Source organism: Hyaena hyaena, unplaced genomic scaffold (genome assembly GCF_003009895.1).
Source record: "Hyaena hyaena isolate Hyena2069 unplaced genomic scaffold, ASM300989v1 scaffold_18, whole genome shotgun sequence".
Classification (NCBI taxonomy): Eukaryota; Metazoa; Chordata; class Mammalia; order Carnivora; family Hyaenidae; genus Hyaena; species Hyaena hyaena.
The window spans coordinates 2,670,447-2,698,265 of NW_024080649.1; the positions used below are offsets into that span (position 1 = coordinate 2,670,447).

The 27,819-nt window shown below is 39.9% G+C and overlaps 1 protein-coding gene across 1 annotated transcript in view; it reads left to right on the top strand.

The window, feature by feature from the left end:
* Positions 1–27,819, top strand: part of TANGO6 (transport and golgi organization 6 homolog) — a 190,271-nt gene that overhangs the window by 90,611 nt on the left and 71,841 nt on the right. Inside the window, exon 15 of the mRNA XM_039222251.1 lies at positions 16,536–16,676. Within this exon, the coding sequence (XP_039078182.1) occupies positions 16,536–16,676 (141 nt within the window). The remainder of the gene's footprint in view (positions 1–16,535; positions 16,677–27,819) is intronic.

Below are 27,819 nucleotides of genomic sequence, written 5' to 3' on the forward strand. Positions count from 1 at the left end.
AGAGAGTTATTTGTGGCCAGTGGTTTTCAAAGAATTGTTTTTTTTAGCAGTGGGATCCATTTTCCAAGTGAGATTTAAAGTGAAGGTGTCAAAGTTGAGTGATTTTTATTTTCTTCTTCATGCCTTTTTTCTCAATTTTTTGAACTTTTATTAGTGTGAACATTGATTGCTTTTATAATCAGAAGAGAATATTTTAAAATTATGTGGCTGTTTAGGAAAAACGTTCTTTCATGATGGCTGATGGCAAGGTTCAGGGACTAGCGCAGCTTGAAGCAGATGGCTCCTCTGTTGTAGTACCTCCCATTGACCTTTGCACAGCTAGGGATTACTAAGACGCAGGGTGACCATGGCTTTTTCACCATGAAATTGTATGATGACAGCAGAAACCTTACTGACAAACAGATGTTTTTCCCAAGTGGAGCTTTTGTTAATGAAATGGTTGCTTAGAAACCAGACCATAATAATAACTTTTCTATATTTAGTTTATAAAGTGATGCAGTTTGCAAAATTATTAAGTCAGAGAATACTAATCATATAAAATTGAACATGTTCATCATTTCTTGTCTTGTAAGTCAGCAAGCAAATGGTTAAGCCAGCAGCAAAATTCCACCCGAATGTGTCTGTCCAGATACTGTTTGTGACAAGGACATACAAGGAAAATGACAGCTCATAGAGCACCCTGCTCTGCTCTTGACTGTGATTCTCTAGTGGCCCAGCATGTTTGATCTTTCAGCAGTGTGTGTGAGGAGCTGTGACATGGAGCACTTATTAGGTTGCTGAGAGGATCAGTTAGGTCAGTGGGTCAGAAATTGTAAAATGTGGAAATAACTCCACATTAAGCTCAGCAATACAGCAGCTTACAGGAGGGGCTCAGTAGTGAAGATGCTTTTTTTAGGATACCAGAATTTATAGCTGGAAAATCCGATATGCTAACCATTATTAATAACAAAGAAACCTCAACATGTACCCCATTTGTCAGGTGAACTAAAACATAAAATCTTAAATTCAGTCTAGGCAAAATCTAGGAGAAAATACATTTCTGTCTTCCATTTTTGATCATGATGAGACAGTTGAGCTGAAAACAACTATTCTGCAGGATAAAGCACTCAAAAAGCGTTAAAGGGCTAACAAGAAAACAGAGACTTACCAAACCAACATCTTAAGTCCGAATCTGAAAGGAAAACTGAGTGTAAGAGCCTGCATTTGCCCTTAGGGCATTTGATGAACTTAAGCTGTGAGTTTCAAAGCTTGGAAGGGCAAGTTGCAGACATGAAAGCCCAAATCTAGCCTGAAGTGGGGAGTCAAATAGAAGACCTCCAACTTTATGCTTAGACCCCAAATAAATACATCTTCAGGTGGATGAGAAGGACCTGGGAAGGCATTGTCTTGGCACTAAGCAGAGCAGTAAGGAAAGAAAACCTGTCCCTGTGAGGTTGTAATCACTGAATGGGCCACCACCTCTTCTGCAGATTTGCATTATTGGGATTCCAGAAATTTCAATCAAGAGTTAGAGTTTAAAATGTCTACATTGGTAGTGTCTTTGGATATCTTTCAGAAACAAAAGATACTCCCTACCCCATAAGTTTTACTTTTTATTTTTATATTTAATAATAAAATTTTTATATTATGATAATATAATGTAACATAAAATTTGATATTTTAACCATATTTATTCATGATGTTGTGTCATAGCTATCTGTTTCTAAAACATTGTCATCACCCCAAATCCTATAGCCATTAAGCAATAACTCCCCATTCCCTCCACCCATAATAATTATTTAATTAATAATTATTTTACATTTCATTTTGAACAATAAGTAGTACATACTCACAAAATACTCAAACACAGAGGAAACAAGTTCCCAAGAAGATTTTAGATACTAGAATTATCACACACAAATTATGAAGTAACCAGGCTTAGTATATTAAAAGAAATTCAGGATAAGCTTGAAAATATCTTCATGGATTGGAAACAATCAAAGCTGATATAGCAGATTTTGAAAAGGACAAATAGAATGTCTAAAAATAAAAAGAATAAGTCAAATTAAGAACATAATGGATGGGTTTTGCAATAGATGCAGCTGAAGAGAGAATTAATGAACAAAAAGTACAAAAAGTAGAGAGGAAAAAATTATGCAGAATGCAGCACGGAGAGGCAATATTTAGTTTCTGGTGGAGGAATCAAAAAGGAAAGATTAATGAATTTGATCTCTTAAAAGTTTAAAACTCATTTATGTAAAAAAATAACCTTAATTAAGTTGCAAAATATAATTACAGGAAAATTGGCAGCAAAAAGGACAAGCATCATTCTATGGAGACAAAAAGTAGATTTGGGGTTACCTGGAGTCTGGTTAGAAAAGAAACTGACTGCTAAAGGGTAGATTTCTTTCTGGAGTGATGAAAATGTCCTGAAATTAAATAGTGATACTAGTTGCACAACTATGTGAATATCATAAAGACGGCTGAATAATTCATATTAAATGGTGAATTTTTTGGCATATGAATTATATTTCCATAAATCTTGTTTTTTTACAAAAATGACAAGCAAACAGTTAATGCCTTAACTACATAAAGAGCTCATAGTGATCAATATAATAAAAATATCCAGTAGATATATGGATAAAAAAATAAATAGACACTTCATGGCAGAGGAATAAAAGTAATAAGATTTTGGTAAAATATTTGACTTTACTAATAAGCAAAGGAAGGTAAATTAAAATAATAATTAAATGTAACTTTTTATGCCATTTCACCACACACGCGCACATGCGCGCGTACTCACACGCACGCGCGCGCGCGCGCACACACACACACACATACTTTAAAGAGAATTTACAGGGGCGCCTGGGTGGCTCAGTCGGTTAAGTGTCCAACTTCGGCTGAGGTCATGATCTCATGGTTCGTGGGTTCGAGCCCCGCATCGGGCTCTGTGTTGACAGCTCAGAAGCTCAGAGCCTGGAGCCTGTTTCAGATTCTGTGTCTCCCTTTCTCTCTGCCCTTCCCTGCTCATTCTGTCTGTCTGTCTGTCTCTCTCTCGCTCAGAAATAAATAAAACATTAAAAAGAGAGAGAGAGACTGGGGTTCCTGGGGGGCTTAGTCGGTTAAGCGTCCAACTTTCGCTTAGGTCATGATCTGGCAGTTCGTGGGTTCGAGCCCCGCGTGGGGCTCTGTGCTGACTGCCAGCTCAGAGCCTGGAGCCTGTTTCAGAGTCTGTGACTCCCTCTCTCTCTGACCCTCCCCTGCTCATGCTGTCTCTTTCTCTCTCTCCTAGAAATAAATAAAACATTAAAAAAATTAAAAAAAAAAATAAAAAGAGAGAGAGAGAATATCCTGTACTGGCCAATGCACTCCTGAGCACTCTTGGTAGGAAAATAATGGGAACATTTTTGGAATTCAGTTTTGAAAATGTTTTTGCCCTTGGAGTCTGTTATTTCTCTTTGGGAAATCTACCCTAAGGGTGTAAATAGGAGGTGGGTGCCTACCGTATTTCTGTCTAAAAGATCTATTAAATTTCTTCCACATTGAGACCAGTTAGCCCTTGGGCCCAGTCATAGTTCTCACTTGAAGAATCTAGTACTTTTTGCAGCACCACTTATCTCTTCTCCTGGAAGCCCCACCCCCATCCCAAATCCTTCTTTGACTCCTCTTTCTCTGTGCTGTCATTTCCCCCAAACCTGCCATATTAACCACACTGTCTTTTTTTTTTTTTTTAATGTTTATATATTTTTGAGAAAGAGTGTGAGCAGGAAGGGGCAGAGAGTGGGAGACACAGGATCCGAAGCAGGCTCCAGGGTATGAGCTGTCAGTACAGGCTCTTAGTTGTCATTGGCTAATTTGTCTCTTTCTCTAGCCCGGCACTGTCCTATTACATTTGTATCACTTAGTAACAGTATCTGGTACATAATAAACTATTAATAGGTGAAAGAATTCTTTCCATTGCCTTTATTTAAAAATGTTTTCCAAACATATGGTTTATGCCATAGCTACAGACTATTTCTATATGCTCTTATATAACTGATTTGGTGGGGGGGGGGTTCCCTGCATTGCCCCTCTTTTTCTTTTTTTAAATAATAATTTATTTATTTGTTTGTTTAAGTTATCTCTACACCCATTGTGGAGCTCATACTCACAACCTGGAGATCAAGAGGCATGATATGTTCCACCAAATGAGCCAGCCAAGTGTTCCCCTTTCTCCGTCTTTTTGTTTTCAGTGTTTGCTTGTTTGTTTGTTTATGGGGGAAGACAGAATGCGAATGGAGGAGGGGCAGAGAGAGAGGGAGACAGAGAATCTGAGCTGTTGGCACAGAGCCCCATGTGGGGCTCGAACTCATGAGTTGGGAGATCATGACCTGAGCTGACCAGTTAACCAACTGAGCTACCCAGGTGCCCTTTCTCCCTGTTTTTAAGTGAAGTCAAATTGGAAAGAAATCTTTTCTGTTTCTACCATCCTATGTAATAATATTACTATTAAAGTGTTCTGTGTTATCATTGAACCACCTCAAATAGTCTAGTGTGAAAGCCATGCCATTTGGGGAGGATGCCATATTCCCCCCTTCCTCCCATAAAAAAAGAAAGCTGTTAAAATGAAATTGTCCACGATGAAAACTGTGTGTGTGAGTGTGTGTGTGTGTGTGTGTGTGTGTGTGTGTGTGTGTGAGAGAGAGAGAGAGAGAGAGAGAGAGAGAGATTGATTGATTCAAGGAATGATATATGAATGAGAAGGCACTAAAATGTGTTGATTTCAGATAATTAAAAAAATACTGAGATATAATTCATATACCATAGATTATGGCCTTCTAAGTGTCAACTATGAGAGCTGTTAGTATATTCACAGAGTTGTGCATCTATCACCACAGTTTTACAACATCTTCATTGTCTTAACAGAGAGACTCACTTCCCTTAACTTTCAGTCTTCAGTGTTCCCATACCTCCCAAAGGTGATTTTTATTTTACTTTCTTCTTTTGCTTTTCTCTAGTATTTGAATCTTTGACTGTGACCATGTATTATTTATATCGTCAGGGATTAAAAAAAAAAAAAAGGCAAGTTCTTTTGATTGTGCAAGCAAATTTTTAAAGATTTCTCCTTTCCCCTTTATTTATGGGTGTCCTACTTAGCACAGGGATTTTAACCTGAGGGCTGTGTGGACTCCTAGAAGGTCCGTGAGTAGGTCTGGTCACTCCCAGAAAGTATAGGCAGAGTGTTTATGTGTGTATGTGCCTTTATCAGGGGAGAGGGGGCTCTTTGGGTGAAATTTATAATAGCTCTGCCTGGTTTCCACGTGAAACTACAGTTTAAGTCCTACATGTCATGGTTACTGATTTGACAACAAACACTTTCTAAGCAAGTCCTAGCCTGGAGTGTCTATCACAGAGACTTGCCTAATCATCTCATCAGGACTTCTGTGAGGCTTAGGTAAGGAAAAAAGGAGCATTTCATGAGAGTTTTTATCTTGCCTGTGTCACTGCCTGGTGCCCAACACACAGAGCAGGTCCCCTAGCCCCGAGCCACTGGAGAGCTTGAAAGATCAGCCCTGTCTTGTTAGAGCTTCAGGCCAGGCAACAACTCCCCTGGGAGGCTTTGGCTCCCTCTGAGCGAATGAGAACCTGACGCATCCATCAGCTCTGCTGATTCTGCAGCTTCTCTTCCCCTTTGCTCGTGTTGAAACGCCAGTAGAAAACTTAGGAAAAACTGAGTCCGTGGTTTAGGTTAGATTCTCCTCCTACAGGACCACCCATCTCGGGATCTGGAGGAGATATAGACTTTTTTTTCTTTTTTTTACCAAGATTCAGCTAAAAGAGAACATTCGCTGTTTTATGGGAAATTGTAAGCTTCCTCTTTTCTTTTTATCAGCAAATGTTTTGATATCATAAAGAGAATGTTAGGGGCGCCTGGGTGGCTCAGTCGGTTAGGCATCCGACTTCGACTAAGGTCATGATCTCACAGTTTGTGGGTTTGAGCCCCACATCAGGCTCTGTGCTGACAGCTCAGAGCCTGGAGCCTGCTTCGGATTCTGTGTCTCCCTCTCTTTCCGACCCTCCCCTTCTCACGCTGTCTCTCAGAAATAAATAAAACGTTAAAAACATTTTTTAAAAAAAGAGAATGTTAATGTGGGGGATTTTTTGTTGTTTTTTTTTTTGTTTTTGTTTTTGTTTTTTTACTCTGGGAAAACTGTATAAAGAGAATTAAACAAATGGCATCCTGCTTTTTTATTTCTCACCGTGGAACAGCTGAAATGTGAGCTTTTCGGATGTGTAGGGCAGTGATTACCCTCACAGCAGCGGTAATTGCTATTTTGTTTTCCTTCCTTCCTCACTTATGCCTTCAGCCAGTATTAGGGCAGCTTTGTGTGTATTTCTGCACATACAACAGAACCCTTGATCACTGTGGTATTCTTAAGGCTCAGTTATTCTCAGCTCTTCCTTTCCCGTTCCTCTCTGTCACCCACAGGTATTCCATAGAGGCAGCCCTGCCTGACAAGTTGGACTCTAAGCTTTTAGGTGCTGTTTTGGATTTTATTTATTTGGGGAGCAGAGTAGAATAAGAGATTTAGGAGACTTGCAGTAACAGGTAGAGTGGAGGTGTTTGAGAATCACTGGTTAAAAATTGGAACTGATGAAAATCCAAGTTGTCAATTTCCTTTTGTATGGCTCCTCTGTTACCACTAATGTCAGCAGCATCTCAAGTTAGAATCACTTGTGAATTTCATTAACATCACTTACCTCCCTTTTTTGATATGCTAAATAAAGATATCAGCTAGGAATGAAGCAGTCCCTAGGAAGTCCAGCTAGACTCAATGGAGAATTCTGGCCTGTCTCTTTTGGGATGCAGTGTGCAGAGTGCCTCTCCTTCCTCTGACCTTGGAGTTGAATAAAAAGTAAATTTTATGGAGTGAGGCTAAGAGCATATACTTGAAAATGGAAAGTTTGGGGTACCTGGGTGGCTCAGTCAGTTAAGTGTCCGACTTCGGCTCAGCTCATGATCTCACAGTTTGTGGGTTCAAGCCCCACGTCGGACTCTGTGCTGGCAGCAGGGATCTTGCTTGGGATTCTCTTTCTCCATCTCTCTCTGACCCTCCCCCACTCTCTCTCATTCAAAATAAACAAATAAACTAAAAAAACACAAAAACCAAAACATGTAAGGTTTGCTGTCTTTGGGCTTAGGATTTGCAAAGCTATCATTATTATCCCAGTAGTTATTTTCTCCATGGCCTTGGGGGCGGCGGGGCAAGGGGGGTGTGGGGTAGTAGAGTGCAGGTTTGCCAGTCTGTTCTGCCATGTGCCAAAGATCTTGGGTCATATTTTTCATCCATCTGTCTGTTCTGCAGCTTCTCCTTCATAAAATTAGGAATAATAATAATACCTACTTCGAAAGATTGTTGGGAGCATTAAATGGATGAATGCATGTAGGTGAAGTCCTTAGAATGGACTGGCATGTAGAAAGCAGTCAATAAATGGTAGGAATGTTACTGTCTTTGCTATTAGGTTTTTATTTATTGCAGTAATATTTTGTGATCCAAATGGCTCTCAGCAAGTGTAGTTAACTGTCAGTAAATATAGATTATTCACTCCTTTTAACATTCTGCCTCCAAAATGGGAAATAGAAAGCAATTAAAAATTTTTTTAAAATGTTTATTCATTTTTGAGAGACAGAGCACAAGTAGGGGAGGAGCACAGAGAAGGGAAAGGAGACACAGGATCTGAAGCAGGTTCCAGGGTCCGAGCTGTCAGCACAGCCCGACACGGGGCCCAGACTCACAAACCACGAGGTCATGACCTGAGCCGAAGTCGGCCACCAATCAACTGAGCCACCCAGGCACTCAAGGAAGTAGAAGACAATTTAAGCAAACACATTAGTATTATTTTACTGTTCGAATGTATTATTTAAATTCTTTTTTAAATTAAATTTTTATTTTTAGAGATAAAGAGTGCATGAGCAAGGGAGAAGGGCAGAGGGAGAGAGAGAATCTTAATTCACACTGGGCATGGAGCTCAGTGTGAGTCTCAATCCCATGACCCTGGGATCATGACCTGAGGTGAAATCAAGAGTTGGATGCTCAACCAGCTGAGCCACTCAGGCACCCCTCGAATGTATTATTTAGATCCTGATTTAAAAGACAGACTCTAGGTACAGTTTTTAACAAATCTTCAACTGTTAACTATGACAGTCTAACCCTGTTTTTTCTTCAGGCCTGGGTAACACTAACTCATACTGAATCCTTATAAATTTGTCGGGGCTTGTCTACACTTAGCAGAGCTTTGGAGCTGTCGAGAAACTTAACATCGAATTGGCATGCTAGACGTTGTCTTTTACTCTAATTACAAAGACAGACCAGCTCTCCAGTGGAATTCTCCACACTTCCTTGATTTAATAACCAACTTCCCCAGTTTGTGTAACTTCCTGGATTCTTGGAGCTGAAATTACTGTTGGCTTTCTTCATAATGAGAGGTCTCAAATGTAGCAACTGAAGTACCTTGCTAAAATGAAGGGTATTTTCCTTCTCTTCAGGTTTTTGCCTTTTGTATCTTTGTGCCATAGAGGTGCAAGAGAGAATAGTTACAGATCGGTGCTGGTCTTTGGTAATCAGAAGGAAAACCCTTCTGTGCCTGGCCTCTTCTCTTGCCCATTACTGTTCTTTTGGTGAGCTTCCTCTACATACGCGTTTTAGGTGTGCCTGGGTGGGGTGGCTCAGTCAATTAAGCATCCGACTTTGGCTCAGGTCATTTTCTCACATTTCGTGGGTTTGAGCCCCATGTCGGGCTCTATGCTGACAGCCAGCTCAGAGCCTGGAGCCTGTCTTCAGATTCTGTATCTCCCTCTCTCTCTGATCCTCCCCTGCTCACACTGTCTCTATCTCTCTCTCAAAATTAAAACATTAAAAAAAATTACATACACATTTTATCTTCTTTGTAGTTTTAAAAATAAACTTACTTTTATTAATTTGAACATAGTTTGTAAAGAGTCAAAAAGCTTACCCCCTGCCCTGCTTCTTTACCCCTTGCAATTCCAATCCCCAGAGATAACCATTCCCCTCCCAGCCCTTTTTAAGTAGTGTCTTCTAGTGATTACCTCCCTATGTATAAATTAAATGCTCACACATATTTCTTGTGATTTAAAAAACTTTGGACATTATCTACCCATTTTCCATATGTTGGATGAGGATGTAACGCCTGTACACGCCTGCACACGCATGCACACCTGCACGTATCCCTTCCCTCCTGCCCTTTCCCCATCTTGAGTTTTGGCTAAATCATTGGGCTGCATTTACTGTTGATTACTTGGATATTATTCATTGCTGAGCCTAGTTCAGTCTTCCTTTCTTATACATTTGTTTAGTTTTCTGTGTAATTATTGCTAATTTCTTCCAAATGATTTAACAGTTGTATCGGATACATATCATGATGTCACTCCATCTTTGTTCTCTTTACCCAGACTTCGGCCTGTGACACCTGTCCCATTCTCTTTGTCCTGTTTGAGGGTTTATGCCTTTTTACTCACTTGAGTAGGATTTCAAGAGGAAGAGAATACAAACATTTGTGGTCATTCTACATCACTTGATTGCAAAACCTTTTTACATTCTTACCTCTAAAAGAGGCTGTTCTCTTTTAAAAGCCCATGCCCCTTATCACAGATTTTTTTAACTTATATTTTTAAAAATTATATTTGATAGATAGTACATTACATAGCTCAAAGTTCAAAAGGTAGATAAAAATGCAGAATAAAAACTTTCTCTCCTATCTTTCCCTATTTCCCTCCTCAGATATAACCAATATCATTAATTTCTTGTGTATCCTTCCAGAAATATTTTATAAGTGTGTATTTCCCCTTTGTATAGAAATGGTTGAATTCTATACACGTTGTTTTCCACTTTGCTTTTTACCTAACAGTAGATTTTAGAGTTTATTCCATAACAGTTCTTAAAAAGCTTTCTTATTTTATTTTTTTATTTTTAAAAATTGCTTTTAATGTTTTTATTTGAGAGAGAGAGAGAGAGAGAGAATGAGAAAGGGAGAGGCAGAGAGAAAGGGAGATACAGAATCTGAAGTAGGCTCCAGGCTGTGAGCTGTCAGCACAGAGCCTGATGTGGGTCTCAAACCCACGAACCATGAGATCATGATTTGAGCCAAAGTCAGACACTTAACCAACTGAGCCACCCAGGTGCCCCAAAAGATTTTCTATTTTTTTATGGATGCGCTGTATCCCATTGTATGAGTGACCACAACTTAATCAGTCCTCCATTGATAAATGTTTAATTTGTTTCCAGTCTTTTCTCTACCAACAGTGGTAGAGTGATGATTTTGTACATAAGTAATTTTCTACTATTCTTGTGTATCTGCTAGGACAGATTCTGAGAATAGAGTTTCTGGCTTAACACAGAACTTAGAATTTTAAATGTAATGTATTTTCTCACACATGTAAGACAATTCTGTGAAATGTGAAATGCTTGACTTTTTTTCCCATTCAGATAACAAATCATTTTCTCCCTCTGTCCACCATCACCCTATACGGGCAACCAAAATATGTTTGAATACCAAAGTAAGCTGATACTTTGCTCTTGGCAGTGGATTCCCCTTTATATTTAAGATGTGATCCATTATTTTCTCCCCTGTTCTTCTACTCTAAAAACCTAAAAGGATAGATATGAAATAGCTTTTATCATACTTTCAATAATAGTTTTTTTGGAGATAAAATCCACATACCATACTATTCACTAATTTAAAGTATAAAATTTAGTGGTTTTAGTATATTCACAGAATGTGAACCCATTACCACAATCCATTTTAGAAAGGTTTATATTGCTCCAGAAAGAAATCCCGCATCCATTAGCACTCCCTTCCTACTTCCCCCTACCTCCCACAGTGCTAGGTAACCACTAAACCTACTTTCTGTCTATGGATTTGCCTTTTCTGGACATTTCATACAAATGGAAGCCCACAATATGTGGGTTTTGTCAGCAGAAGTACCTGAGAGGTTGAGTGAGTAGGTGGTGTTCCAGGTCGATGTGGGCACTTTGGGAGGCGGGCTGTTCTCTGCCCAGGAGAAGGAGGCAGGCTAGTTTCAGAGTGGAGGCTGGCTGTGCAGCCTCTTGGCAGGGAGCCAGTCAGCAAAGACTCTTAGAGCTCAGCTGTGCTTTCCGCGGTGCAAGCGTGCTGTGTAGGGTAAGGTATACCTAGACTGCTAGACTGCTTTTCCTGCTGGAGAGCTGCAGAACCCGTGGACAGCTTGCTAAGAAATCATCTTGAAGTTAGTGCTGTTGGGATTAGAATACATTTCTGGCTTTGCAAGGGAAGTCTTTTGGGGGAACATACAGTTATTTTACAAAGTTGACTGTCTCTATTTTGTTGCATAGTGTACTTTTAATAATATTTTTTCTGTTGAGTTAATTTGCCTATATCCTGAACTTTGCCTGAAAATACAGATCAGAGTGCTTTCATGAACTCTGGCACCTATCTGTTATACCACATCTTGAAATGCGTAGTCACTTTCCTGCGACCAGAGCAGGAGCAGGTATCTCTCACAGAGGCATTTGGTTCTTATTGCCAAGGGATTGATGTGTCATGTTTCCCTGAAGCCAGGGCTGACCCAGAAGCTGACCCCATTTTCAAATTACAAAGGAATTATCAAGTGCAAGGGGCCAAGGGTCACATGAAGGTGATGGCCGTGCTTCCTCAGTTGTCAAAATTCAGGGAGCTTTTTAAATAAGAAACAAAAAAGACCACACAAAATTGTTCTGCAGTCTTAACCATCACTTAAAATCATCATATATAATTGTTCTGCAGTCTTAACCATCATATATAATTCTCTTTGTTGCTTGGTGTAAGAGTGAGGCGAGAGCTGCCCTTGTCCTCTAGGGACTTATAAACTCCTAGGTGGCAGCTGTATCCTTGAAGGTAAAACTCAGTCCGAGGGCCATTTGGCAACAGTCCAGGGAGCAGACCAGCAAGAAGATAAACAATTGCTAATCTGGGACTGTGGGAAACAAGGAAACTGGGCTTTGCTATTAGCAACCTTTTACTGCAAGAGTGGAAGGATTTAATGCTCCCTAGTGGAATTAAAAGTTTGGCATTATCGGGATAGTACGTAAGTAAATAAATAAATACATAAATGAAATATCAGGGATTTTTTAATCTGAAGAAGGATATATTAGGATTCCTTTGGATGAAAAAAATCATATTGGCATACACATAAAAGGATATTTATTGATTTATGTATGTAGAGAGTCTAAGTGGGTGGAAATACAGTTGAATCCAGAGGCTCAACTTGTGATTATCAGGTCTCTTTCTTTTCTCTTTCACCTCTTGGCTTGATCTTCTTCTGTGTTGGCTGTATTTTTGAGTGGGCTTTCTCCACATAGTAGCCACAGTCAGGTCCAGGCTAATAACTTCAACAGGAAAAAAACACACACACACACACACACACACACACACACACACACACACACACACACACACCAAAAATGTATCTTTCCCAGTAGTTCCAATGTGGTATCCAAAACTGAGTCTCACTGCCCATTACTGAGCCCATCATTGTGTGGGCATGGCATGGAACGTCCTAACTGGCCAGATGAGTTCACACATGAAGGGGAAGAAAGTGGGTGGTTGGCTCCACTTAAACCACTTAGAGTAAGAGTAGGAAAAGAATAGTTCCTAAAGGACCTATCAGAAGAAGGTGTTGCTACCAGAAGACAGAGTAGATGCCATGTGCAGCCAGATCTGTGTCCACTACAGAGAGGAAATCAAGAGCTCATTTGGTTGTGAAGTAGATAGCAGGATATATTGTTAGAGGTAAATATGTGTTCTCTGCTAAAGATTAATGAGAGGAAACAGGCATAAACAACAGTAGGAGGGACCTTAAAATAAATGTTTTTCAGAAAAGCTAGAAATCAAAGTTTTATTAAGCAAATCCCATTTTCCCACCGATTTCCATTATAAAGTCACAACGATATTCCTAAAAGGAAACAAATCCACCAGATTTCTCACTTGGGAACTTCTGATGAAAAAGTAGTTATGGTTGCTACAGATCTGTGTATACCAGAGCTTGCAATATATCAGTGATACAATTCTTTTTTTTTTTTTTAATGTTTTATTTATTTTTGAGAGAGAGACAGAGCATGAGCAAGGGAGGGTCAGAGAAAGAGGGAGACACAGAATCCGAAGCAGGCTCCAGGCTCTGAGCCAGCTGTCAGCACAGAGCCCGACACGAGGCTCAAACCCATGAACCATGAGATCATGACCTGAGCAGAAGTCGGACGCTTAACCCACTGAGCCACCCAGGCACCCCTCAGTGATACAATTCTGCCAGAACTTTCTTTACCAACTACCAGTTCACTTTTGCTTTGGGCTTTTTCAGATTTGGAAGCTGTTACCTATCTCTTTCTTAGTAAACAATTTCTCTCTCTTTCTCTCTCTCTCTCTCTGAGAGTGAGCAGAGGAAAGGGGCAGGGGGAGAGAGAGAGAAAGAAAGAGAAAGAGACTCTTAAGCAAGCTGCACGCTCAGTTTGGAGACTCACGTGGGGCTCGATCTCACAACACTGGGATCATGGTCTGAGTTGAAATCAAGTCTGCCGTTCAAATGATGGTGCCACCCTGGCGCCCCTATTTATCTTTTTCTTAGCCATTGACATTTTTCCTTTGCTAAGGTATCTTTAACTCCTCCTTGGCCATCTAAAAACTTCCCCATCGTTTTGCATAATAGAGATAACTACAAATGCAGTGTGACATTGTGCCAACAGGGAGACTGTCTAATTCAGGTTCTGTCACAGCCTGCAACTTCCTTAAGGGCAGAGCCTTTGCTTGTGTAAGACTGGAGTCCACATAAAGGAAGACGTGGTTTGAGGCCAAATGCAGGGACTTCCCAGGCTTTTTGGAAACAATGAAAAGGTAAGGGTGGGGAAGGCAGAAAAGAAGCAGACAGGTGCAGCCCTTAGCAGGTGTGCTGCCTTTGTGTGTATCTGACTTACAAGAGAATGGGAACTACAACCTATAACACAGAAAATAGTATGAAGACTTTGCCTGCACAAGTGTCAAATTTAAATGGGAGATTGGTAAATTCAGATGAAAAATTATTGAAGATTTCTTAAGCATTTCTATTATTCCTTCCCCATCTTTCTTAATTCCTGAAATTTAGATCAAGACTGTATCTTTGAACCCTTTTATTCATTCATTCATTCATTCAACAAATAGTTACTGAGCACCTGCCGTGTGCTGACACTCTTGTAGCCATTGAGGCTGCAGCAGGGAACAAAACAAAATCCTTCACTTTGTAAAGTTTACATTCTAAGGAGGAGAGCAGTCGATAAATAAGCAAATACCATATATAACATGTATAAGTGCTAAGAAGAAAAATGAAACAGGGTGAGAGGGATCAAGAGTGGTAGGAGAAGGAGACTGCCACTTTAAATGTGTGATATTTGAACAGAGACATGGGGCTTGGGGAGCAAGCCGTAAGGCTGCCTGCAGGAGGAGGCTGCCTGGGCAGAGCGGGATGTCAGAGGGAGACATTGGACCCGAAGCAGCCCGGTGTACTCTGAGAACAGTGAGGAGGCTGGAGGTGCTGGAGGATAGTGAGCAAGGGAGAGTACTGGTAAAAGATGAGGTCAGGGAGTGGGCAAAGGCAGGTGGGGATGGGGTTTGCTCAGAAGCAAGGGAGAAGGGAAACCATTGAGGGCTTTGGGCAGAAGAATGATGGGGCCTGACTTGTTATAACCAGATGGTTACAGGAGACAGACCAATTAGGAGATTATGGGGGTGGGGGGGAGGTGGCAGTCAACAGGCCAGAAATGATGGACCAGAGTAGTTGAGGTCGAGGTGGTAAAAAGAAGCAGTCTCTTCCTGGATATATTTTGAAACCTGTATTTCCTTTGTTTGTTTTTCTTTTCTTCTTCCTCACTGATCTTTAGAAGTAAGTCATGTTTTCCTCCGAAGCAACACAGCTTATATTTATATAATTTTGGGACTGGGGGCTTTATTTCTTATCCTATCACAGGTCATATATCCCCTCCTCTCTCCATCCCTGCAAAGTTTGCACGATATGAGATGGCACTCAGATAATGATTACACATCTAGGAGGTACTGGCAGAATGGGAAAAGGGGCCAGGAAGTGAAGGAGGCCCCCTTTATCTGCAGTTTGGCTTTCCACAGTTTCAGTTAGCCTCAGCCACCTGTGGTCTGGAAGCAGATAATCCTCTTTCTGACTAAATCATCAGAAGGTCAGTAGTAGCCAGACCGTGTCACAATGCCTATGTCCTGACCTCACTTCATCTACTCATGCAGGCATTTTATTGTCTCATGTCATCACAAGCAGAATATGGGTGAATACAATACAATAAGATATTTTGAGAGCAAGAAGGACCACATGCACATAATACTTATGACAGTCATTATCCTTATTATAGTTGTTAAAATTGTTCTGTTATATTAGTTATTGTTGTTATTATCTTACTGTGCCTGATTAATAAATTAAACTATCTTAGGTAGGTATGTATAGGAAGAAACATAGAATATAAAGCATTTGGAACTATCTGCAGTTTCAGAAATTCACTGGGGGTCTTGGAGCATATCCCCTGTGAGTAAGGGGGGAGGGGCTGCTACTACACTTGGAAGAGAGACTCAAGAGCAGGACCTTCCCTACTTCTGATCAGGGAACTCAGCCATAAGCTTGGGTCTCCTACTAATCATGCCCAGAATGCTCCAAAGATATTTCCTTGTGTAAATTACTCTCATCATTGACAGTTTTACAGAGAATACTCATATTGGAACAGAGAGCCATGGCAAAGACAGGAAGCACTGCTGTGCCTTGGGCTGATATGTTGGCAGGAAGAATACTAGTCATAGAACCTTAGTCTCAGACTTGGAGGGCTCCCTAGAGGGTATTTAATCCAGTCTTCTCCTGCTGCTTGTGAATCCGTGCCACAATATATAATCATCTAACCTCTGCTTTAAGAGCCTAGAATCCAGAGGCGCCTGGGTGGCTCGGTTGAGCATCTAACTCTTGATTTTGGCTCCAGTCATGATCCCAGGGTGATAGGATTAAGCTCCAAGTCAGGCTCCACACTGAGCATGGAGTCTGCCTAAGACACACACTCACTCACTCTCTCCCTCCCCGTCCCTCCCGCTCCCTCCCCCTCCCTCTCCCTCCCTCCCCTTCCTCCTCCCCACTCCTGTCTTGCTCTCACTCCCTCTCTCTCCCTTTTCCTCACTCTCTCCCTATCCCTCTCTCCTCCGCTTGGACTCTCTCTCTCTCAAATAAAAATTTCTAAAAAAAGAGTCTAGAATTCATAAATCATAGAGTATCAGTGCTGGAAGTGATCTTAGAGAACACATAGGACTGAGACTAGAAGAATCCAGGAGTCTGAACTCCCAGACCCATGTCCTTTGCACTCACTATGCTGTCATTCCAAAAAAGGGCAGCCCTTCCTGATAGAGTTACAGAGGCGGGTTTGAGTGTCTCAGCGTTCATCCCGTCGCAGGCTGTCTGGGTTTATTTGCTTTCCAGTTTTAAACCATAATGCATCCTTTCTTTTTATTTTTAACTCCAGGGGTTGCCTTGCTCTCAGATGCGTACCCTGAGAAAATCTTGCTTGGCCTGTTGGCTCAGTATGATGGTGGTAAAGACAAGCACACGCCAGAGACCAGAATGAAAGTCGGGGAAGTCCTGATGCGAGTTGTCAGAGCACTAGGTGAGTTTTCCACGGTCTGGAGCACTGTGGGGGCCAGTATGGCTTCGAAACCAAAGTCTGCGTCCCTTGGAGGTTTCTTGTACTAGCAAGGGGAGGACGGTTTCAGGACTGACATGAACTACTTCCTGTTCAAGGATTTAGCATCTGTCCACACGCCCACTAAGGGACAGGCAGCGATAGTGCCTATTTTCCTCCACTGCTTGTGCTCTGCCCCTCAGCTATGTCGGGCCTGATTTTCATGGGAGCTGGAATGAGAAGTTTCACACTGGCTGAGCAGCAGCAGGAGCAATGTCAGGGAAGGAATAGCGATGGCTCTTGTTGAGTGGCTACTGTGTGCCGGGTCGTCTGCAGATATAGTCACATCTAGTTTTCCCAACAAATCCTATAGAGAGGCTGCTGTTAGACCCATTTTATAGGTGAGGAAGTTGTGGTGCAGAGACCTTCAGCAGTTTGTCCCCAGACACTTTCAGATGGTAAATAGTGGTGCTGAGAGTTGAACCCACCAACTCAAAGGAAGTTGCTCCAGACTACATAAGCTGAGAGTTGTAAGTAGGAGCATGAGCTCCTGAGCCACAGTGCCTGGGTTCAAATCCCACTCTGCTGGTTACTGGCTATGTGACCTTGGAAATGTTTCTTAACCTCTTGGTGCCTCAGTGCCCTCGCTTATAATATGTGGATATTAATAGGGGCACCTGGGTGGCTCAGTCAGTTAAGCGTCCAACTTTGGCTCAGGTCATGTCTCACAGTTCGTGGGTTCGAGCCCCATGTCGGGCTCTGTGCTGACAGCTCAGAGCCTGGAACCTGCTTCAGATTCTGTGCCTCCCTCTCTCTCTCTGACCATCTCCTGCTCACACTGTCTCTCTCTCTCTCTCTCTCTCTCAGAAATAAATAAAACATTGAAAAAAATTAAAAAATATGTGGATATTAATAATACTTCATAGGGTTATTGTAAGGATTAAAAATAAGGTAATACTTATAATAGCGTTTGGCACACAGTATTGGCTCAATAAATTTTTATTTTTGCTAAGAAGGAAGATTGCTTTTTTAAAGAAAAGAAATACTTTATTTTTACTTACTACTGATTGAGCACCCTTAAGAGGCTAGGAGATGGGACACTGGGGAGTCAGGACAAAGAAAACAATTGTTCATGTTAAAGATAGGGTTAAATTAAGGTAAACTAACAAATTTCTCCATAAGTCAAAAAGTATACTTCTGTTATTAATATATTGGGCTATATAACATAGACTTGGGAGACGTTTCTTTAACTTGCATTACATAAACTTAGCCACTGACTGCTACATTGAATATAGATCGCTTGAAGCCTTAAAATAAGGCCAGCCAGTCATTTAAGTGTGGGCCAGTGGTATACAGCATCCATTGAACCAACCAGCGGCCATGTTGAACTTGGAGAATTAAGGTGTGTTTGGGGGCCATATTCTCCCCCTGCATGCCTGCATCAGATTATATTAAGAGATTTAGTAGCATCAATGGTTAATATTTTGGCCTGAAAACAATGCCACACTGAACTGGACTTCTTTCCTTCTTTAAGCTAGATCAGCGTCTTCTCAAGCACTGATAGATTTGTTCTTGACCCTTTAATAATTCCATCATGTATCCACTAGCCTGTGACCTAAGGCAGAAAGAGAAGTGATCTCAGCTTCAGTTTGACTAATTTGTCTGTGAGCTTGTAAATTTTACTCTTTACCCAAGAGGGGAAGATTTTGGAAAACAAAATAGCTTTTTGCCACTTGCTTTGAGAAATCACACTGAATTCTTCTTTACCAGCATTCATAACATTTACAAAGATTCTGAATAACCATGCACCATTTCTTCAGATATAGCCCTGAATTTTCCTAATTTCTGGGCACCTCTCCTGGCTAAAGAAGAGGACCTACATCTGCAACCACTTACATAATTTTTTTCTACCTAAATCTTTTTATTAGTGAAAGAAAAATCTCATGAAAGTGGAATTTTTAAAAAATGTTTTCTACTCTAAAGAAAGACCAACTTTCTATATTTGCCTTAATACTAAATATGGATCTGAAACGTACCAGACAAGTACACCATTATAAGAAATCATTCTCTCACAGGAAGTGTGAATGTTAAGCTTAAAAGTATCTCAGGTCCAAGTGCAACCTGTGACTTCTATTTGCGTCTGTCATTGGGATTATCAGAGCTGAGAAGGAACGGATGCCATACATAGACTACATCAGTGTAATATGTACTTTCTCTGTAGCTTCTGGTAGACCTCTATCGCTGGGATGATGAACACTGAAATGCACATTTCTCAGCCTCTACTGACCAGGGGTGGGGGTGGAGAGGAAGGATTCGGTTGATTGGGAGAGAGGCCTTACTCCTCTACATGTGCCTGTCATTAGCCGAATTTCCCAAACAATCTTTTGGTGGGTGTTTCAAAGAAAACTCCATGAATTCTCAAAGTTCTAATGTTTCTGAACCCTACTTTTCTAGTTATCCAGCCATAGATACCGCCTTACCTTTAGCCGCTAATTTCTAATTCACATTACCAACTTGTCCGAGTGCGTAGACAAAGTGGCTTGCTGAAACCCTTTAAGGGAAGTTAAAGCCCATTTTTACAACATAGCCAGTATTACTTTACTAGTGATGTGGAGATCCCTGCGGACAGCCTCTCTGTAAGGCTTCCCTAATAAGTACCCTGGTTTCATTGGCCTGGTCCTGCTCTGTCCCCACCCCCAGCTCTTCTCTGCAGCAGGGGGAGTTCCACAGGAGAACCAGGCTCACAGAGGGGAGGTGGGTGCGGGCCACTGCCGCTTCCCCTTGGCATCATGTCTAGTTCCCGAACCACGTCTGCTTTCCTTCCTGCCACTAGACGATGGTGAATATCAGGAGCTGTTTTCTTTGCATTTTTAAAAACTGAGGTATCACATACACACAGTAAAGTATATAAAGTACTCTAACATCAATGTAGAGCACTTCTAGTAGCCCCTATAGTTTCCTTTTGTCTCTTTCTAGTCTCTCCCTGCCCCAGAGGGAAGCACTATTCTAAACTTTTTATCACCATCCTTATATTTTGATTATTCTTAAACTTCATTTTCATGGACTTAAATCCCCATATTTCTATTATGCTAGTAGATCTAGACACTTGCCTAAATTTGGGTCAAATATGGGGGCTAAAAATACTTCATAGGCATGCTGTGTGCTGCCTTTCCTGTTGTCTCACAAGACGAGGCACATAATGTCTGGTTGTCTCATTTTAGTGATGTTGAGAGTGATTGGTGATGTTTCTAGTCAGGTGCATCTGTTATAAACTTCTCCATCAACCTTCCTCCCCGTGGTTTTAAGTAACCATTGATAATTGTAGCCTAGATCCATTATTTCATAGAGGTTGTGTATTTTTTTTAGACATTAAGAAACAGCTACAGAGAGGGTTACAAACTTGCCTAATGTCACACAGCTAATCAATGGTGGATCCAGAATTTGAACCCAGACAGCTTGACTCCAGACCCAGTCTTATTACCCAAAACACTGTTGCATCGTGAACATTCTCCCATGTTATTAAGCATCTTTTTCCTGTCATTAACAAAGACATTTTCCACATCCTCTGTAATTTTTAATGATTGCATGGTAATATATCATTTGAATGTACCATAATTTTTTCAAGTGACCAACTTACAGATTGGTCCAAGCTTTTGCTGTTATGAATTACATTAAGATGAATATTCTTGTAGCTAAAGTTTTGCGCAGATTCATGATCATTTCCTAGGGAAAAAATGTTCTGAAAGTAGAATTTGTTAAAAGTATGTGCATATTTTTAAAGATATTTATTGCTAAATTGACTTCCAGGGAGGTTGTGCGCATTTATGTAAAAATTTTAATTTGAGTATAGTTGACACACAATGTTACATTAGTTTCAAGTGTACAACATAGTGATTTGAGAAGTTTCTATGTTATTCTGTGCTCACTACAAGTATAGCTACCGTCTGTCACTGTATAATGCTATTACAAATATCATTGACGGTATTCCTTATGCTGTGCCTTTTGTTCCTGTGACTTACTCATTCCATGGAAGCCTGTACCTCCCACTTTCCTTTACCCATTTTGCCCATCCCCCTGAGATTGTGCCAGTTTATATTCCATTGTTTGAGAATATTTGTCTGTACCCTCATCAGTACTGTACATGCTGTGTATTATCATTTTTATCAAGCACAGGTATAAAGAAATGCTATCTTGTTTTTACTTACATTAATCCCATTGATAAGGTTAAACATTTTTCATATATTTATTGACTAAATGTGTGTGTGTGTATGTAAATTGTCTTTTCCTGTTCTTTCTCCATCTTTCTGTTGGGGGTACTGATTTTGTTATTTGATTTATAAAAGCTTTATCTATTTAAAAATTGTGAGCCACTGAAATTTATGTTATGACTCTTTTCTATGGGTTGTTTACATTGTAGTTGTGTTCATACTGTTTCATTTTATTTTTGAAACACAGAGTTTTTTATTTTGATATAGGCAAGTCTGTCATCTCCTTTATGGTTTTTTTTCAAAAAGTAATGCTTTCTCAAACCAAGATTATATAAATATTAATCTGTATGGGTTTTTTTTTTAATATTTTTTATTTATTTCTAAGAGAGAGAGAGACAGTGTGAGCAGGGGAGGGTCAGAGAGAGAGGGAGATACAGACTCTGAAATAGGCTCCAGGCTCTGAGCTGGTAGTCAGCAGCTCGAACCCACGAACCGCGAGATCATGACCTAAGCGAAAGTCGGACGCTTAACCGACTAAGCCACCCAGGCGCCCCTTAATCTGTATGTTTTGATCTCTACTCTTCAATGTAGAAAATGTTGCAGAGAGATTTTGGTTTCTTTTATTTAAGGAACTATTTAGTTTTTTGTTGTACTTTTAGAAATTTAATCTTAACACATTGCTAAATTACCAATCACTCCAAATGTTTCTCCATATGTTTCCTCTTATTTGGCCCAATGTCGATGTTGACAATAACCTGTGGACTGTTATCTGTCATTGCATTTTTAAAACTTCTTTTAAAAATATATCATTGAACTACTGTGCCCAAGATAATGAATCGGTAATTGGAACATTACTTAAAAAGTAGAATTAAAGTGGAGAGGATTGAATGCATATGCCAGAGTATTTCCTTCTGAGGCCGCCTGGAACATTGCTCCTGATCTGATGGATACTATACAGCTTTCTCACATAGGCCAGATGCACTATTTGTTTTCTCTTCAGCAGGGCTGAACAAACATTGCCCTGTTCTTTGTTCTCTAGTTAGTGATTTTCTTTCTTCTTCTTTTTTTTTAATGTTTTATTTATTTTTTGAGAGAGAGAGAGACAGCGTGAGCAGGGGAGGGTCAGAAAGAAAGGGAGACAGAGAATCAGATGCAGGCTCCAGGTTCTGAGCTAGCGGTCAGCACAGAGCCCTACGTGGGGCTTGAACCCACGAACCGTGAGATCATGACCTGAGCCGAAGTCTGACGCTCAACCGACTGAGCCACCCAGGTGCCCCTAGTTAGTGATTTTCAAATAGGGAGTTAGGAGAAAGAATTTTGCCTCCTAGGGGATATCTGGAGACATTTTTAATTGTTATAACTGGGGGAGGGGAATATTACTGGCATTTAGTGGGAATAGGCCAGGGATGCTCCTAAACAGTCTACCGTGTACAGGACAGTGTACAGGACAGTGCAGACTGATCTGGCCCAGAATGTCAGTAGGGCCCCCCACCCTGTTATAGAGCTCATGTGGACCATTCTGTTTCTGCTTTATAATATTACTCATATGTGATAAATCCGGGACTACCACATACAATTATGCAGGTTGTTCACAGCCATAAAAGTTCCAGGAGGCGTTAATGTATGAATGGCATGCCCTGGAGTTGTACAATACTTAGTCATCGGGGTGGCCTTGACCAAATTTCCAGCCTATCTCCCATCTGTTACATTTTAGACTGCCATCTCACTGGAGAGATTTTGAAAAAGATATTGGTTCCTTTATGTAATATATTTACACATCCTTTTTCATGTGAGAGCTTGTGCACCTGGCTTACCTAATTTATACCAATCTTATGGGCATAATTTCCAATGATATTTTTTCTGATACCTGCTAAATTAGGGAGTTATCCTTATTAAAAAGCCTGTGTCCACCTTTGAGGTGCTTATATATGCCTCCTACCCTTTCTTGCCTTCCTTTTACATTTAATGGACCATAATATGAACTAAATTATATTTTTATTTATTTATTTTTAAATTATCTTATATTTAGGGAAGATTTTATATACTTTGCCAACATCTATTTCACATTCTTGGAAAAGAGACAGAAGAACACATGAAATTGCTTTTTATTTGTACATGGCTCTCATTTGAATCCAAAGCTTAGATCAGAAGTCCTTGACAGGAAAACAATTTCCACCTCTGCCCACAGTAATACCCAAACATTTTCTGCAGTCGAATTTAATTTCCTGCTTTTGTCAAGTTCTAAATAATATAAATACTTGGGCTATGTGGTAGTTCTTCCTAATACTCAAAGGTTTGTCTTTTGTTTTTTTGTTTTTAATCTTGACTATACTTATTTTTTTCTTAATCTTGGAGGTGGGGGTATCAGTGTAGTTCAGTTCGGAAACGTTTTTTGATTAGCTACGAAATGGCAGATTCTGTACCTGGGGCTGGAAATAAGCATGAAAAAAGCCGTAGTCTCTTCCTGCAAGGAACTTAGAGTGTAGAAGCAGAGACTGACTCGTACACAGACCATCTCTGTCGGGTGGCCTGCTTGTGGAGGGCACTGTAGGAACGTGGTGGTCTTTGTCCCTTTTTCTTGAGACCCTGCAGTTGAACGTGGCACTGTTCCATGTGGCTGCATCAGGTCCTCGTCCTTATCACCCACCACACCGCAGGCCAGTTTTTGAAAAACAGCTTTTGTCTGAAAGTTTTCAGAGATTTTCAACTCACAGCATAGGTCTGAATTAAGATAAAAAAGTAGATCGGACATGTGAGTAATTGGATAGTCTGCGAGTTGAGTATTTGTAGATTTCAGCAGCAATAAACAACAGTCAAGGATTAGAGTTTTCATATTCCAAAAGGAGAAAGCAAAATTCATCAAATGAAATGCTTCTTGCCAAGTCCGCGTAGGTTAGTTCAATGTAACAAATATTTATATTAGTATAAATTGGAAATACTAATCTGGCTGGTATTCAACTAATTGAAGGTTGAGGCCCAGACTGAATAACTTTTTTTTCCTCATCGTCCTTCTCTTTCTTTTCCTCATATCAATTTTGTTGAGAGGTGTAACTTTAAAATCTATGCATAGACCTTTTCCCTAATTGTGTCAGTAATCCATCATCATTTTGGGCAATTTGGAAAATATGAAAAAATATTTAAAAAAGGTGATCACTAATAGTTTCACCATTCAGAAGTAACCACTCTTTGTTTTCATTTCGATGTTTTCTTCTAGTTTCTTTTTCTTTCTTGTAATTGTAATTATACTGTATGTATACTGCTTTTTTTTCATTTAACATTACTTATAAGCACTTTTCCATGTCATTAAGTTTTTGAAAATATAAGATTTATTGGTTGTATTATAATCAATAACTTGAATTTATCATAATTTTACTTAATTATCATTTAGAAAGAGATTGTTGTTTAATTAGGTTGTTTCCAGTTCCTTACTTAATGAGGAACTTTATGAGGATTATGAGGTATACTATTGATTATTCTTATACATAAATTCTTTTGGTAAGTCTTTAGGATTGGTTCCTACAAGGAAAATTACTAGGTCAAAGTATATGCATGTATTTAAGGCTCTTGATATTTAGTCTTAAGTTGCCCTCCAGATATGTGTACTCTTAGCAATGAATGCGACTGCTAACGTTTCACAGAGAAAAAATTTTCCATGACTTCAGACCAAACTTCTAACTGTAACCAGCCGTCTCCAAAATGTGTACCTTTGCTCCCAGAATGAATGGAGGAACCTGTCAGAGAATGTTGGTCCGTGGGTGGGTAGATGAAAAGGGGAAGAAGCGACGGAGGGAGGGAAAGAGGGGGCGAAGGAGGGAAGGACTGACGGATGGATGGAAAGGTTCACTTAGTGTGAACCCACTGCTGCTCCAGAAGCGCAGCTCAGATCTGGTAGTGTCATCATGATATACAAAGGACAGTACTCAATTATTTTTAGAGACAATAAGTAGTCTTCTAATTAGCAAGCTCAGATAAGTTCCAGTTTACTCTAGGTCAGAAACTTCTAAAAACGAGAGTGAAAATAGAAAGCCATCGTCATGTTGCTCCATCTGAAGAATTGACCTTCAGTGAACCCTGTAGGAAAGATCAGGAATTCATATTTGGAATAAGGAATGAGGGGAGAGAACCAAATCTCTGGTCTCTGTCGGAGAATGCTAGGGGCAGTGGGGTGCCACCTGAGAATGCCGGGACAAGACAGCTTCTATTTCCAGGTTAAAAGGCACCTTTTCTCAAATTATTCTATATTCCAAGAAAAGGGTGGGTCCTGTGCTCGAGGGTGTATTTATAACTCACAAAACCTGTAAAACACCCTTATTTAATGTGCTCTTTCAACTTTTCCATCCTACCTGCTTAATTTTTTAAGTTGTAGTTCAGCAGTCACTGCTACCTCCAAATCCATCCAAATGGTGAGCAACCCATGATCGCATCTAGCTTAGGGGAAACCCATAATGTGACTTTAGAAAATCTGTCTTCTTCCCAGAGAGGAGGAAATTCAGCCCCAGATTCTGCTCTGACAACCACCTTCTTCTAGTCAGTTGTAGGAAATAAAGGAAAATGGGATCATTAGTTTGTCTAGTAGGCTACTCTGATTTCCAGTTGATTTGGTCTGGGAACTAAGATGAGGGCAGGAGCTTTTATTATTTTTAATTTTTTAAAATTTTTATTTAAGTTTTAGTTAACATACAGTGCAATGTTGGTTTTAGGGATAGAATTGAGTGATTCATCACTTACATACAACACCCAGTGTTCATAACAAGTGCCCTCCTTAATATCCATCCAATCCATCCTTCACCCACCTCCCTCCAGCAACCCTCAGTTTGTTCTCTATCATTAAGAGACTCTTGTGATTTATTTCCCTCTCTCCTCTTTTCCCCGCCTTTCCCGTAGAGGGAAGGAGCTTTTAAATGGCTATAATATTGTTATAGTATGGATGTATCCCACAGTTTATTCCATTGATACAACCATTCCTCTGTGCTTGGACCTTCAGTTTTTTCTGTTTCGTATTTCCTATGGCATGCAGACTGCATGTGTGTGCTAACAGAAGTATATATTAATATGTATATATGCATTTTCCCTACATATGTACATGATAAAGTACTGGGCCTTTATTTCTGTAAGATTGATATTTGCCAAAGTGGAATCACTGGCTCAAAAGCTGTTTATATTTCAAATTGTTTATATACTGACAGATTATTTCCTAAAATTGTGGGTGAGATAGAGCTCTTTGGACTCCCTGCTATGTCTGTTGTCAGATAGAGAAAAACATCTTTTGAAAATTGTGTTTTTCAAAGGGAACAGACAAAGCAAGTTCTTTTGTTTGTTATTTTGTTTGTCTTGATTGCAATGAAGGGAAAAGTCTTGTTTTAAGAAATATATTATTAATACATTTTGCTCTTAGCAATTTACAAGACTAGTCAAGGAATGACCAATCAGCTTTAGAAGTATCTTACTCAACAAAATTTGTTTAAAGGGGTGGCGTTATATCATTCACTTCAAGGGCATTCTAATTAGGTAGTTTCCAGAAATATTTTAAACTTTACTGATGAAAAAATTTCACTTTGTGGGTTTTTCTTTCATAATACATGTTTTGGTTTTCTTATGTGTCATAAACAACCCCAGAATTTAATGGCTTAAAGCAACAACCATTCATTTGTTCAGAATTCTATAGTAGGTATCAAGCTTGGCAGCGCAGCCCATCTCTGCTTCCCATGGTGGTGTCTGGGCTCAGCTGGTGGTTCTTCTGCTGCATGGAGTATAGGCTGGGCTCACCCAGGAGGCTGCGCTCAGCTGGGATCTTGAATGGGGCAGCTTAGTGCTCTTCCACTTGGTTTTTCTCTTCCCTGCATGTAGACACTCATCATTTGGTAATTACCATGCCTTTTAAGAGTTAAACCTGGAACAGGCTTAGTATGACTTCTGCCACATTCTACTATCAAAGAAGGTCACAAATCCAGCCCAGGCTCAAGGGGAAGAGAAGTAGCCTTAATTTTTTATGAGAGAAACAGCACTGTGTTCAGGATGGTGTGTTGGCAGCTATACCTGTGTGCTAACTACCACACTATCAAAAGTAGTGGTGCTTATTGCCACAAGCCAAACAATACAGATAAATAGAGGAAAATCCAGTCTCTCCCAAATATTAGTTACATTTATAGTTCTTAGCTCCGAAGGTAAACAGTGATAATAGTTTGGTGTGTATTCTGTTATACCTTTCCCTGTGCTCCTATAGATATATGCAAACATATGTGGGCTTTTTCCTTCTTTTACAAAAACAAATTTTAATACTATCACTATTACTCTTAATATTAGTACATGCTATTAATCTTCAGTTGACTTTCTTTGAAGCCAGCTTTACCAAGGTATACTTTTCATACAATAAAATGCTCCCATTTTAAGCGTGCATTTCAACGAGGCTGAATATATATCTATGTAACTATCACTACCATCAAAGTATAGAACATTTTCATCACCTCAAAAAGTTCCTTTCTGTCCAAATTATCTCCCATTCCACACCCCATGCCAGGAGACCCCTGATGAATTCTGTTACCATAGATTAGATCTGTCTTTTCTAGAGTTTCATGTAAATAGAGTTATACAGTGTGTACCCCTTTGTGTTTACTTCTTTTGCTCAGCATAGTGTTTTTGAGATTCATCCATGTTGTTGTTTCTATCATTAGTTCACTACTTTTTATTGCTAAGTAGTATTACTTTATATGAATATACTACAATTTGTTCACACATTTACCTGTTGATGGACATTCAGATGATTTCTAGTTTTGAGCTATTATGAGTGTGTCTGCTATGAACATTCTAGTACAAGTCTCTGTGTGAATGTATGTATATTTTTTCTCTTGGTTAAGTACTAAGAGTGGAATTTCTGGGTCATACCATGTATGTATAAGGAACTGCCAAACTGTTTTCCAAAG